General features: G+C 42.3%; 1 protein-coding gene across 3 annotated transcripts in view; it reads left to right on the top strand.

The window, feature by feature from the left end:
- The window catches only part of ADCY8 (adenylate cyclase 8), a 228,624-nt gene that overhangs the window by 111,116 nt on the left and 102,975 nt on the right, over nt 1-14,533 (top strand). For all 3 annotated transcript variants that reach the window (XM_027615225.2, XM_027615216.2, XM_027615207.2), the window contains exon 6: nt 8,667-8,825. In XM_027615225.2, the coding sequence (XP_027471026.1) occupies nt 8,667-8,825 (159 nt within the window). The remainder of the gene's footprint in view (nt 1-8,666; nt 8,826-14,533) is intronic.

Here is a 14,533-nt window from a genome sequence, read left to right as displayed (position 1 = left end):
GCACACGCGTGTGTGTGTGTGTGTGTAAATGCGCGTGCATATATATACATGTGTTCATTTCTATCTGAGTGTATGTGGCATGTGTGTGCACAGACGTGTGGTATGTAGGTGTGAGTGCATGAGTGTGTGTGCATGTCTATACACACGTGTAGGCATACACACAAATATGCATGTGTGTGTACACGTGCATATTTGTGCAGGCGTGTGTGTATTGAGCATTTGAAGCAGCCTTTTGTGATCACACTTCTAAATTCAGACAGTGAATTTAGAGTCAGAGTTAGCGCACAGTTAGTTGATGACCTTGTGAGACAACTGTGGCTTTGTCCCTCGGGCAGTGGGTTCTCACCAACACGTAAAGTAGGGAGGCATCATTTCCCAGCTGGGGCATGAAGAAGGTAATTGTGGACATAAGTAACTCTCTCTTCAGTTAACTCTAGAAAAGAGGAGGCAGATGCTGAAGGAAGGAAACTGGTTGGAAGATATTTTTGTAGCAATTCAGGGAAGAGAAGTCAGGCCCTGAATAGAACACGAGCTCTGGAGCAAAAAGAGGACGGTGGTAATATTCCATCCGACCCAAGATCGTGAGAGCCTCTGTAAGAAACAGTACATGATATGGACATTTAAATTAAACAAAACACTTGTGAGGACAGTGAGGTTATATATCGCTTGACAATGCTCCAATAATTTTAGACAGGATTCCATTTTATTGGAGATAGAGTTCATTGCTAGATCTTGCTGACATGGCCATGTTCCTTGAGTGGTGACTTCTGGGGAATGTTCTGAGGGTACGTACGGAGGGAGTCCCTGGCCTGCAATCAGCAGACCTCATCTGGTTTCTGCTTCTTCCTATTATTAGGTATGTGGCTGGGGACAAGCGTGACATCACTTCTCAGAGCCTGTGTGGTCTCTTCTTTAAATGGGGATCATAAGATCCCAACTTCAGAGTGTTCTTTTGAAAATTCAAATAGATGGCAGGCACATGGTGACCATACAAATATTTAATAGAATCTTGTAGTTAGGGCTGAGTTTGGACACTGGGAAATTTGACTCAGTTAAGTTATAGAAACCTATTCCTTTCTTATGGTTTCTATTTTATTCCAGTAAAATAATGATAGTAGCTGGGTTTATTGAACACCTGCTATGCTACTTGCCAAGCACTGAGACAAGTGTTTTACATATTTTATCTCATTAAGTCTTAACGACAATTCTAAGAGTTAGGCAGGGGTGGTAGAAAAATATTGAACAACCAGTGTGGCCACAGTACGGACTAATCAGAATAGTCCAGGGCAGTTGATGAGAGCGGATGTCAGCCATTAGCAACAAGTACAAATTTTGGGGTTCATCCTGAGTAACAGAAGCTCTGGAAGTTGGCCTCTCCTTTACCAATGAGGAAACTGGAACTTACAGAGTTTGTGTAATTGCACAAGATCACACAACTAGTCAGTGGCAGAACAAGGAACACCCATCTGGAGCCATCTGAATCCAAAGGCATTGGCCTTAACCATATGGTACCCTGCCTCTCAGCATCAGGTTTCTACGATTACTTCTGATGCCTGAAGCCTGCCATTAATAGCCAAAGGCTCAACACACAGCTCAGGAGATCCTCCATACGTCCCTAAAAAATTAGCAGAACCAATATTGAGGGGGAGGGAAAGTCAGTAAACATCTGAGAAGAACAAGATAATAAGTTGTAATCAAGCCTCACAGTAAATCCATCCCATCAAAAATACTTGATTTTAGAAACATGACATTAGCTGGATGAATGGCAAAAAAAAAAAAGTGATTGTAACTTTATTTCTAATGAAGCATTTAATACCATCTCATGCATGTCTGTTCATAAAATTAAATTAATTAAAATTGGCTTAGATAAGAGTTCCATTAAATAGATTGAGAAGTGTCTCCAGGTGGCTCCTCTTCACATGCCCTGGGTCTATTTTGGGGACGCTTGATAGCTGAGAAGACAGTGGAGTTAAGGTGGGCTGTTATGTGCAGGATCTTTATTAATGATTTCGAAAGGCTTCCTTGATGAATCTTAATGAAAATTGCAGAGCCTGGTCTTTTCAGTGTGGTTGCTAAAAAGTCATAGAATGACACCAGAATGCCAAGCAGGAACTGGCTGTTCCCCAACAGTTAATTGGAGCAAAGATCTTAATCCTTGTGGCCGGGTTCCCCTGCCAAGCAACATAGCAGGACAAGGAACGAAACACAGGAGATTCTGCTGCCCTCATTTGAGGCAAGAATGCCCAAGCCCCCTCTTGGTGTCTCCTACTCTCTCTCTCTCTCTTTCTTGTACTTCCTTTTTGCTCTGTTTCTCCACCCCCCCACTGTCCCCCCTCCTTTCCTTCCTCCTTTTCCCTCCCCCACCAATCACTGTTTGTCTCTCATCCTGTCCCCCTAAGGGCCCCCCCTTCTCATTCATTGCTCTGAAACGCCATTCACTATAGGATCCACAAAGTCCCCTCTCCTCTTACAGATACAGCAGTCAGAGTGGTCCTCAGTCCATGGACAGGATTTTTAAATTTTTTTTGCAAAATCATTTATAATGGTGAAGATTGACTCTATCTAGTAATGATAGCTGATAAAGCTACTTTTAAGTGAGGGCTCACCGTGTGCCAGCCACTAGACTAGAGTTCCTGGCTCACCTCACCTAAACCTATTGAGGATGCTACTATGACTTCCCCCACTCTTCAGAGAAGGAACCTGAAGCTTTGACAGGAGAAATAACTTCTGAACAGTGACGTACAGCTTGAAAGTGGCAGAGAGAGAACTTAAGCTGGTTCACTGGACTCTGTAAATGCCCAAAGGCAAAGAATTACTTAAATAAATTTTGGCGTACTACAAAATAGGAAAATGGGGAACTATGAAGCATCATGGTTTACATTAATATTCAGTGGCACAAGAAGACGGTTGTGAGTTTAAAGAAGTATGCTTTGTGGAGCACACACACAAACACGTATCTGGGCAACCTCAGTTTTTTAAAAATCTATTTTAGCAAAAAAGAGAAGGACATAAAGCTCTGTGATGGAAAATGGATGGCCAGATTGTTTCTCTCACTAGGTCCACACTGTTTTGGAACAGGAATGCAACATTAGATCTTTCCATTACTTTCCACTCGAGAAACAAGAGTCTAATGCTGAAGGGAGTGCAGGCAGCAGTTAAGTTAAGCAGAGCACTCAACTTGGAGTCTGGCGCAGTGTGGACCGATGGGGCCATTACCTACTGTGCTTGACTGAATGACTTAGCCTCTCTCTTGCTCAGGCTTTCTTAGCTGTGCAGTGGAGTAAACCCTCCTCATGGAGCTCTATGAATACGGACGCTGACTTCCTGACTCGTCCATTTGGTTTACTACGGACGCTGACTTCCTGACTCGTCCATTTGGTTTACTACTTATATTGGCAGAGGTCTTCAAGAAACGCTTGTTGAAGGAACGAGCGAGTGAATGAACTCTGGTGGCATTGGATGGTTGTGAGGATGCAATGAGATCATGAACATAAAAGGCCTGACACAGAAAAGGTAATAGAGTGGGTGCCTGGGTGGCTCAGTCAGTTAAGCATCTGCCTTCAGCTCAGGTCATGATCCCGGAGTCCTGGGATTGAGCCTCTCATCGGGCTCCCTGTTCAGCGGGGAGTCTGCTTCTCCCTCTGACCCTCTCCACTCTCGTGCTCTCTCTCTCTCTCTCTTTCTCACTGTCTCTCAAATAAATAAATAAAACCTTAAAAAAAAGGTAATAGACTCACCTGAATTGTCTTGGAGCCTCAATTCCCGCATCTGTAAAATGGAAGCTTATAATCCTTATAGTTCTCTACCTCTCAGAATCACTGTAGGCATCAAAAGGAAGCACTTTGTGAAATTGCAACTTCTATGCTAGGATAAGACATGGTGGCTTTCGAACATTTTAAGAAGTCTGATGCCTTTGGAATTAATTGGTAGAGACTGTCATCGGCCTATTGGGCAGAGCCAGATCAGACCTCAGTGGTCCATATACCCTTGAGCATGGCTTCTTGGGTTTAGACTCATACATCCGGGGTGAAATTCCAGCTGTTTCACCGGTAGCTGTGTGACCTAAAGAAAGGAACTGCTTGAGACTCAGTTTCCTCATTTGGAAAATGGTGTGGATGATAATAATATACAGGGTTATTGTAAAGATAAAGTGTGACACAGTGATCGTAGATGACCTCCATAGCTAACTCTCTCACCTTTCCTTTTTTCCAGAATGTTCAAGGGCACTGTTTCTCCCAGGCAGCTGAGGAGGACCCAAGTTTTTATTAAATTATAAGTTAGTTCTTCCTTTTGGAGCCAATTTATGCCTAGGAACTCCTACCTGGTGTATGAAATGGGTTTGGTTGCAAATAGAGTGAATGCAGGCACAGTTTAAGCAGGAAAAGTTTGTGTGATCAATTTATAATTTTTTTATCCAATTCAACATGTGTAGTTATAAGTTGTTATTACTAACAAAAATTAGTATTTGTTATTATTTTTGCATGTTCACCAGTTTAAGGGCTTTATATACATGAGTTTATAAAGCATCCTAACAGTTCTGCAAGGGACCCATTCTCTTTCCCATTGTACCTTAAAGAGCAGGACTTGGGGCCTAATGCATGCAGCCCAAGGGCCACATCCAGCAAGTGGGGAAACCTAACTTCACATCCTGGTTTGCTTCAATGCACACTCTGCTCCTTGGTGGTGTTGAGAGTGATTTGCTTTGAGGAGCTGATATCATTCCCACTGACAGAGGAGACGGGGGAATGCATACATGTGTTTGTTCTAGCTCCCACAGCCAGCGAGGGATAAAGCCAACATTGGAACTCCGGTTTCTGCCCCCATAGCTGAGGAGTTGGGTATCCTTCCTCCCACAGTACCAACTGTTGCAGTGCTGAAGTTGGTCTCTCTCTCTCTTTTTTTTTTTTTTAAAGAGAGAGAGAGAGAAGCATGGGAGGCGGGAGGGGCGTGAGGGGAGTTGGGCAGAGGGAGAGGATGAGAGAGAATTTTAAGCAGGTTCCACACTAAGGGGGAGCCCCACACAGGGCTTATCTCACGACCCTGAGGTCACGATCTGAGCCGAAATCAAGAGTCAGACGCTTAACTGACTGAGCCACCCAGGTGCCGCTGAAGTTGGTTTTTTCATTCATCCATTCATTTAACAGTAGAGAGAGTCTGATTTACAGATCAGTGATGGCTACTAGATTATGCTTCCTATCGTTCCTCCAGCATCTTCTACAGATTGATTAATTGGCTAAAAAAAATTTGAAGCATTGAAATCAAAAGAAAAATTCTCAGGGTTTTCATGTTTTACCATTTACCAAGCACTCTCCTCTTTAATGGTTCAAATAAAAGAAATGACATCTTCAATTTCTTTGCAAGTTGTGTTACTGGTTCCCGGCTTGACATACAACTGCAAAAATTCATAATAATTAATACTTTCTTTACTTAAAAGAAATCTTAGATGGAAGCCTGCCATGAGAAACAGATGAGAGCAAAGCTGCCTAATTTGAAGGGGGAAGATGCGGCAGGTTCAAAGACACCTCTGTGGTTTCCTGGGACTCTTAGAAGCATCCTGGGACAACATGGAGCCACAGAGCAAGAAAGCCTTTGAGCTTTGTCCATTAATTCAGTAAATACTTTTGAGCACTGACTATACCTGCGCACTCAGCGTTGTGCTATGGTCTGGGCATGTGGAAATAAAAGATAGTAAGTACCCCTGCCCTCCAGAGGCTCAAGAGTTTGTGGGGAGGAAAGAGAGGGTACACATATGTAGAATGCAAGTGATCTCTAGTCATATTCTCTTTATTTGTGGCTGATGAGGCGCAGAGCAAAGCATCCCTAGGGCTCTGCCTTGGAAGAAGTGAACAAGACTTGTAATGCAGAGCAGAATTCCTTCATTTTAGCTTCAAGGATGCTCACAGGTCCTCCCCTCCAGAGCTGATCTTGAAACACATGGTGTGTGTTTGCGATTCTGTACAACCACCGGGTCGCCTTTCCAAGGAGGATCAATACCTGTAAATTATTCATTACTTTTACACACTGTTTATTCCTATCTTTCATTTAAGTCAAATCCCAGACATAACAAAAAGAAAGGAAAAAAAAACAGTGCAATAAGGAAATTTTGTCTTATGATTTTTGTTTTGCAGAAGAAAATAAAAAATCTAAATGCCTTTTCATTAAGAGGTTCCAATGTATTCCCTGTATCGTGTTAATTACCTAATGGCATGAGCACAGTGTGCTGTTCAATAGTCTCTCACAATTAGTTGGCAAAGCATTTTAACATCCATTACCTCCTTTGGGACTCACAAAGGCTCCATGAGTGAGGCAATCTGCTAGAGCTTTGTTTTGTAGCTCTTGAAACTCAGGGTCAGACCAAGCTATTTGCCCAAGATCACATGCCATAGACAGTACCTATGTTACAAAGAGGGTGAGGGGTAAAGACACACAATCCCAGGTTGGTCCTAGAATCCTCCTTACCAGCTATGTGACCATAAGCTTTTACTTCCTTTTACTTCTCGGCTGCAGTTCCTTCGTATGTGATGAGCAACCAAGTCATCCTTCGCCTGTGCCAGACACTTTCTCAGCTCTCCGTTCATCTGTTCACTTAATCTTGACAGTGCTATTATTATTTGCATTTTATAGATGGAAGTTAAGTAATTTGCCGAAGGTCATACAGCTGGGAAGTGGCAGAGCAAGACGTACACTCAGGTAGTCTGGCAGTAGAGTCCATATTAAGCCCTCCACTGTAGGGGTAATGGGAAGAAGGTGGATTGGGACTGATGACTGTACCAGTCAGCATGGTCCCGGTTATGCTGAAGTAACAAGCATCCTCCCAAATCTCAGTGGCTTAAAACAGCAAAGAGTTATTTTTCACTCATATTTTCTGTCCCAACCCTATGATAGGTTTAGGGGGAGTGGCAAGGGACCACTAGACATCGTCCTCATTCAAGAACCCCAATTTCGAACTCTCTCCCAAGTGTGCTTGAATGACAATTGACACAGAAGGAAGGGGGGGAGAAGAGAGAGAGAGAGAGAGTGTGTGATTTTTCAAGCTCTTAAAGCTTCTGCCCAGAAGCAAATCATACATGTCGCTTTGTTTACATTTTATTGGCCAAGACAACATGGAATATACAGGAGAGTACAATCCTGCCACGTGCTTGGTATTGTAGTACTTGACCCAGCCAGCCGACAGCACAGATGACCTCTCCCAGCTACCTGCCCCACACACATTCACTGGGTGACTGTGTCAGAGCTGAAATGCTCCTCTCAGCTGCTGGACGCTGTTTCTCCTCTTGCCTTGTTACATTCTTCCACATGGCTTCTACTCTTTGCTTCATTAGTGGATGGCGGGGTACTATATAATTTTAACATAAAAGTTAAAGTTAAAACCTTGGCCCAGAAACTAGAATCTTCACCAGGGACAAGACTTATTTCTTTAGCCACAGACATTCTCCCACGACTGCCTTCCTAGTATCTGATTTATTTCAATATTTCTATATTTTCAACCCACAGCAATTTTGCTTTCTTATTTAAATAACTTTGTATTATCTTACCACTTGTGAGGAACAGTGAAGACAGAGATTCGGGTTTTGTACGTGGAATCATCCATTCATTTATTCTTTCAAATAAAGGCTGGAGGAGAGGGGTCATGTTTTTTTTTCTTTTTTTTATTATTATGTTATGTTAATCACCATACATTACATCATTAGTTTTTGATGTAGCGTTCCACGATTAGCGGTCACGTTTTTAAGCCCAACTATTGGCAAGGCTTGAATCTCCACGCATGATTTCAAGGGTTGACTGTATTATGTTCTACCATTTGAATTTCTTTCTATGAAAACAACATCATTTAACTCAAACTAAAATTGTTTGAAATGCTCTGAAATCGAAGAAGGGATGTGGGTGCCTGCAGAAACCTTCCAACAGCAGAAGTGCTTTCTTTCTTCAAGAAGCTTCCTCCATGCTTACAATCTGGCATGGACCCTGTGAAGTCAATGAGGGCAACCCATATATCAAATTTGGGTAAAGATTTTTAAAGAGCTATAAATGGAGGTTTTAACATTTTCTTCCTGCATGCCAGGGATGAACCCGCTCAGCCCTGGGACGTGAGCACTCTGCTCTGGAGTCCACTGCTCTCGGGGTAGGAGGTCAGCAAAGAGTCTTCAATGAAGGAGTGATGGAGTGACGAGGTCACATTTGTGTATGTGATAGCCTGGCAGAACATGGGCTGGAAGAAGTTCAGCCTGGGGCAGGGAACCCAGACTGAAGCCTGCTGAACTGGAGTGTTGATGGAGAGAGAAGGAAACAAAATGAAAATGAAAATACTTGTCTTGGAAATGGAGTATGCCACGGAGGGCAGAATCTGTAGTCGATCCCAGGTTTATGCACTAGTGGGCGGAGAAAGATGTTGATGCCATTCTCTGAGACAGGTTGTATAGCATGAGCAGGTTTGGGGAGAAGGGTGATAAGGACACTTAAAATTTCAGGTAGAGGGGTAGGGGAGCTCAGGGGAGCAAGAAATTCCTTCCTGTTACCAGAAAAACCTAAGAAAGCTTCATGGAAGAGGTGGCATATGAACGGGCAGGAGTTGAACTTACAGAGTTGGGAAGAACTGGGCTGCCACCAAAGCCAAGAGTGTCCACTCCGGCCTTATGCATGTGCCTCCATTTCACCTATGTCAACAGGTATGTGAGGTCAAGGACGAAGCATGATGTGGACATGCGGATTGGAATCCACTCGGGCTCAGTGCTGTGTGGAGTGTTGGGCCTGCGGAAGTGGCAGTTTGATGTCTGGTCCTGGGATGTGGACATTGCGAACAAACTAGAATCTGGAGGAATCCCTGGGTAAGTCAAAGCAAAGCCATCTTCTTGTTTAACCTTCGTCGTTTTGCTCACTCTGTGGCAGTTGCTTTCCTGTGTGCAGAATTCTGAGGTATCGATCTATGAGAAGCAGTTGTTTAGGAGGAGACAGGACATTAAAACGTCATACAAATATTGGCCTCAAAAGTCTAGTGAAATTCATCACAGGTAGTGAAGGTGGTGGGACGGCAGGCAGATGTTCAGGACCCAGCCCTGCAAAACTTACTGCTTTCCAGACTGGACTCCCATTCGAATCAACGGAGGAACATTTTAAAACCACTGGTGTCCAGACCCATGTCGGTACATATAAAGCAGAATCTGTGCAGAGTCTATAACTTCTTAAAGCAATTCTCATGGGCAGTCAGGGGTAAGACCTCCTGACCTTCTATATGGGACCTTACTTACCTTGAAAACTCAGCTCTCTGAATTTGGCTGGCAAGACCAGTGGGTATAGAATCCCCAGTAGTACTAGTGGCCTGGAAGGGGTCACTGAACCCTGAAAAGTAGTAGTGAGATTCTGCTTATGCAGATTGGGCCTAATAAGATTTTGGATATATGTGAACCAGTAAGTTGTACTGAGTTCTTGCACATACTTCTCTCTAACAGATGATAAATATTAGATGATAGATAGATAGATAGATAGATAGGTAGATAGATAGATGATAGATAGACCAAGAGGCAGACAGAAAGTTTAGACAGACAGAAGGTGTACACATATTCCTTTCCCTACGCCTCATCCCCAACCCTACCTTTGGAGTCAGAGTTCTCTGGTGTCTGCCATCATTCCTTGCTAATTATATTTAATATCAGGTAACATAGTATCATGGGAAATAAACTGTAGGAGGTGGTATCAGAGAAACTAGGATTTCCACGCTGCCCCGTACTAAGCTCTGTTGCCTTAGCAAGTCATGTAAAACACACATACCTCCTGGCATGTGATTTTAGCACAGACTTGGCTTTTGTTGCTCTGTCTGCATGATCTCAGGCCAATACTTAACTTCTCTGAGTCTCACTATAAAAAGAGAGATGATAATACTGATATGGTACCTTGTGATTTTATGTCCCTTCTCCATGAGGGTTTGTTTTCTCATCTGCCAAATAGGCACAGTCCACCTCACAGATTTTGTCTGAGGCTATGTCGGGCAGTGGGTGTGAAGCGCTTTGTAAACCATGCAGTGATGTCCATCCTTTTAAGGGAGCCCTCACTGTCTTTAATGGTCACCACTCCTTGCCATGCGGCTTGGAACTAAGATAAGCCTAACATGTCACCACTGGGTTTCTTAAATCCTTACATTCTCTGGGATTTTCCTACAATAACTACCTGCTGGATCCAAACAAACCAGACAGCTAATCTATCTGTGTATATGTCTTGAAAGCGTAGCTGCATGAAGAGTTGCCGTATGCCTGGTAAATACCCTTTGCAAACTGCAGAACACAGCTCTGTGGGGTGTGTGACATAATTCTGGAGGCCAGTTTAACTAATATTCTCAATCACACCAAGAAACACAGGAGTGACTGAGTTTAAATCTGATGATGTATTTGAATGGTGGATTTACTACTTACCAGTTATAGAGGCTGGGGCAAGTTTCTGAATCTTCCTGCCTGGTTTCTTCACCGTAAAGTTGGGCTGAGAATGCTTTCGACCTCAAGAACTTGGCTTCCAATAAGATAGTACTTACAAAGTACTTAGTCTTCTATACATTATCCAGGTCTGCTGAGGCGTAGGATGTGCCCATGTGCAGAAATGTAGTAAAACTGAGACATGTCTCCAAATCCTACCTGGTTTGAAATTGTTGGGTTTTATTTGCTTTTCAAATGTCCACTTCCTTTTCCTGTCCATCAGGACATATAGGAATAAACTCAGCTTACTTTTCCTTTTAGCGAGAATTAGCCCCCAGTTCCAAACATGTATTGAGTACCTACCACGCACTCACAAGTCAGCTAACTACCATCAATATGTTATATCGTTTGATCTTATGACACTCCACATAGTAAATACAGACATACCTTAGAGATATTGTAGGTTCAGTTCCAGATCCTCTACAATAAAGCGTAAATTGCAATAAAACGAGTCAAATGAATATTTTGGTTTTCTAGGGCCTATCACAGCTATGTTTACACTCTACTGTAGTCTCTTAAGTGTATAGTACCATTATGTTTTAAAAAAAAACAATGTGTGCTAAAAAATGCAAACTATCATCTGAGCTTTCAGCAAGTCCTAATCACTGATCACAGATCAACATCACAAATCCAATAATAATGACACTGATTGAAATATCGTGAGAATTACCAAAATGTGACACAGAAAACTGATGTGAGGAGACGCTGTTGGAGAAATGACGCTGATAAATTTGCTCAGTGCAGGGTTGCCCCGGACCTTCAACTGGCAAAAGATGGACTATCTGCAAAGCGCAGTAAAGCAAAGAGTACTGAAAGCAGGTGTACCAGTCTTAGCTTTCTTGTGTTCATAAGGAAACTGAGGCTCAAAGATATTAAAGATGTCACATAAAAACAGCTTGTAAGTGCCTCACTGTCCCTCACTGTTAAATCACTGTACTCTCTAATGTATCTAACTTGCTCATGACTGTCTTCTTATTATGACTGTCCGGGCCCTCACTGTGTCCCCAGAGGCTAGCACGAGGCATAGAACAGAAGCGAGAGGGAGGTGTACAACTCCATGGCATAGTGGTTAGTACCCTGACCCTGAGGTCATGCAGAATTGGATGAAAATCCTTTCTCTGCCATGGACACCGGCCACGTGGCCCCAAACAAGCAGGAATTCTCAAAACTTGGCATGCGTCTGAATCACCTGAGGGCTTGTTAACCTGTAGGTAGCTGGGCCCCACTCTTGGGGTTTCTGATCCATATGTCTGGAGAGGATCTAAGAATAGGCCTTCCTAACAAGGTCCAGGTGATATTGATGCTGCTGGCCTTGGTACCACACTTTGAGGACCACTGTTCCGGAGCTTCTGTTAAATGATATAATGCATATAAAGTCCCTTGTCCTGTGCTCGGGACATATTCACTGTGGTCACAGCTGTCATGGTGGCCATAGGCTACAGTGTAGGGTCTTGAAAAGACTCTGAAAATGCAAGTCCTTGTCTCAATCTTGCACTGTCATCTTCCACTGATAGAACCTCAGGCCAGTTACTTACTCATTATCTCCGGGCCCATCTCACCATCTGCGAAAGGAGGTGAAGAAATGCCTGTCCCCGAGAGTGGTTGGGAAGAATGGAAATTATGTGAGATGATCCACAGAGCCAAGCATCTAGGAATACCTTTGGCTACAAAATAACATTTATGCAAAATAAGTGTCACCCAACTGTTACATCTTATTTACTTTCATAACTGTTATTATTATATGCTGGCATTTGAAATTACCAGAAAATGTTGACCCAACATTCCATGTATGAGAATATTGTCTGAGACTGGATTCATTTCTTTAGGGGGAAATGTAATTACCACACTGTCATCTGCAAATGCCTCACTCCCAAGCTCAAGGCACTAACAAGGATGAAAATGAACATCTGAAGCCCAGTTTCTGTCAAAACATTTAAGTGTATATTGATTATAACTTCAGCAGAACAGTCAGCAATAAATAAAAGTGAGGATGTCTTCCACAGTGTTTGAAAACATAGTATTGATTTAGTATATGCAAATATTAGTCTCCTTGAGCACTGACAGCAGAATAATAAAATGTAGAACCCATATAAAATATCAAATGAGGTTGATATTTAACTTATTTAAAATCAACCATCGGACTTAACAAAACCCTCCCAAGAGTTTTGTTTTGCCTGGGAGAAAAAGACAGCTTTCTAGCCCCTAGCTCTGGACTTGATCTGAGAAAGAAGACCGGAGCATCCATTTCATAGAAGGTCAATGACTTTTCTATTCCCCTAGGTTAACATGACTGAGTTCCCAGGTGTTAACAAAATTCATCATGAGAATAATTTGCACTTACACACATTACTCACATTTCTTAAGAAAGCTCAAAACATGTTTCACATGCTTTTATTTTTAATATCTTGCCTTGCTTTTGAAATCGATGACTACGTATAATGATACTTGTTTGGAAAACATGGAGAATGTATCTTAAATGATCAGAAATGCATTTTCTTGTAGTTTCTGTTTCTTTCTGTGTCCTTTGCAGTGAGTTATTCTCTATAAACAGGAGCTTAGCAGGATGGGTAAAAAGGGTAACGGGGAAGTAGAGATAGTACTAAAAAGTACGATGCATTTGGAAATGCTCCTTTTAAAAAATTTTATTGTTTCCTTCCTTGGATATATTTTTTCTATGATTGCAAAAGCGAAGCAAAATTTTAAGCATTTCCCTTATTCATTCATTCATTCATTCAGAAGAGCGGTAAAGTCAGCCTAAGGAAAATGACTTTTGAGCTGAATTGGGGAGTAAGAAATTGTCCTGTAGAAAAGATGGGATGAGCATTCCAGGCAAAGGGCATGGCTTGTTCTGAGTTTAATAGGCATGAAATGGTACCTTGGCTTTAAAGAAATGCCAGTTACTTGATTAGCTGGAGAAAGCATAGGGTACAGGAAGGGAGCAGTGTCAGAGAATGAGTTTTAAAGTGGTAGAGCCCAGAAGAGAGGAGCTCAGAAGCCTTCTTCAGAGCTTAGGTTGTATCCTGTAAGCCTTGAGGAGGCATGGAATAGACAACAGTAATTTCACAGTGGCATTTTTGAGAATATTATTTAAGCATGTGCTTTTATAGTATGTTCAGTGTACCGTACACACTGTCTTTACACAAATCAACTTTGGAATACAATGACCTTAAGAGATGGGTACTTTTATTTTCCCATATTTAAGGTGAGAAAACAGACTTATTGAAAGTTTAAGTAGCTTGCCCAAGATCTCTCAGCTAGCAAGTGGTAACGCTAGGATTTCAATCCAGGCAATCTGGCCAAACAGTCCATGCTCATCATCACCATACTAATCTACCCAGACCACAATACAGCACAAATAAGTAGTCTGATTGAATTAGACAGTTAAGAGAACAGAAAAACTCTTCCCCAAAGGGTTTATGATGTGAAGTTTCCACAATTCAAGTCTGATCCTTAAGGCTCTTGATGTCATCTGTTGTTTTGCTAAAACAAATATAAAAACAACAACTTGGATCATGAGCTGTGATGGAATGAGCACTTACCTTGTGAGTGAGCCTAGCCAGCCACCTGCCTACCTGTGTTGACTTCTCTGTTCCCTGCTCCTTGCCATATACACCTTCTAGAAGAAATTGCATCTTAGAGTAGTTTTCCGAAAGGACCCTCCATGCAGCCGTGTGAACTCCTGAGACCTGCCTTTATTTTTAAGAAGATGATAGACAAGTAGAAGAATCCAGGCACAAATATATGAAAATTAAAATGAGGAGAAAAGTCCCAAGACACTAAGGGAACTGCTGTGGTTTCATGGTGATTTGGACAATAATTACTTTTGGGCTCAGAAACATTTATGGAACTTGGTTTTCCAATACAGTCAACAATACCAAAAAATCACCGACTCTTGAAGGTTGCTGGGATCAGGCTGACAGTCATAGGAAAAGTCAAAAGAGGTGCTTAGGTATGGCTCAGCAAGCCTGGATTTTATCAGAGGCTGCAGTGTCCCTTGGGGTGAAGTCAGCGATACGCTGCTCACTGATTTATGCCTGTACTTCTGTTTTCTTTTATTTTTTTCTGCTTTTTCA

The sequence above is a fragment of the Zalophus californianus genome, chromosome 4 (assembly GCF_009762305.2).
Source record: "Zalophus californianus isolate mZalCal1 chromosome 4, mZalCal1.pri.v2, whole genome shotgun sequence".
Classification (NCBI taxonomy): Eukaryota; Metazoa; Chordata; class Mammalia; order Carnivora; family Otariidae; genus Zalophus; species Zalophus californianus.
The sequence above is the reverse complement of the archived record's forward strand: the minus strand, read 5'-3'. Positions and strand labels throughout refer to the sequence as shown.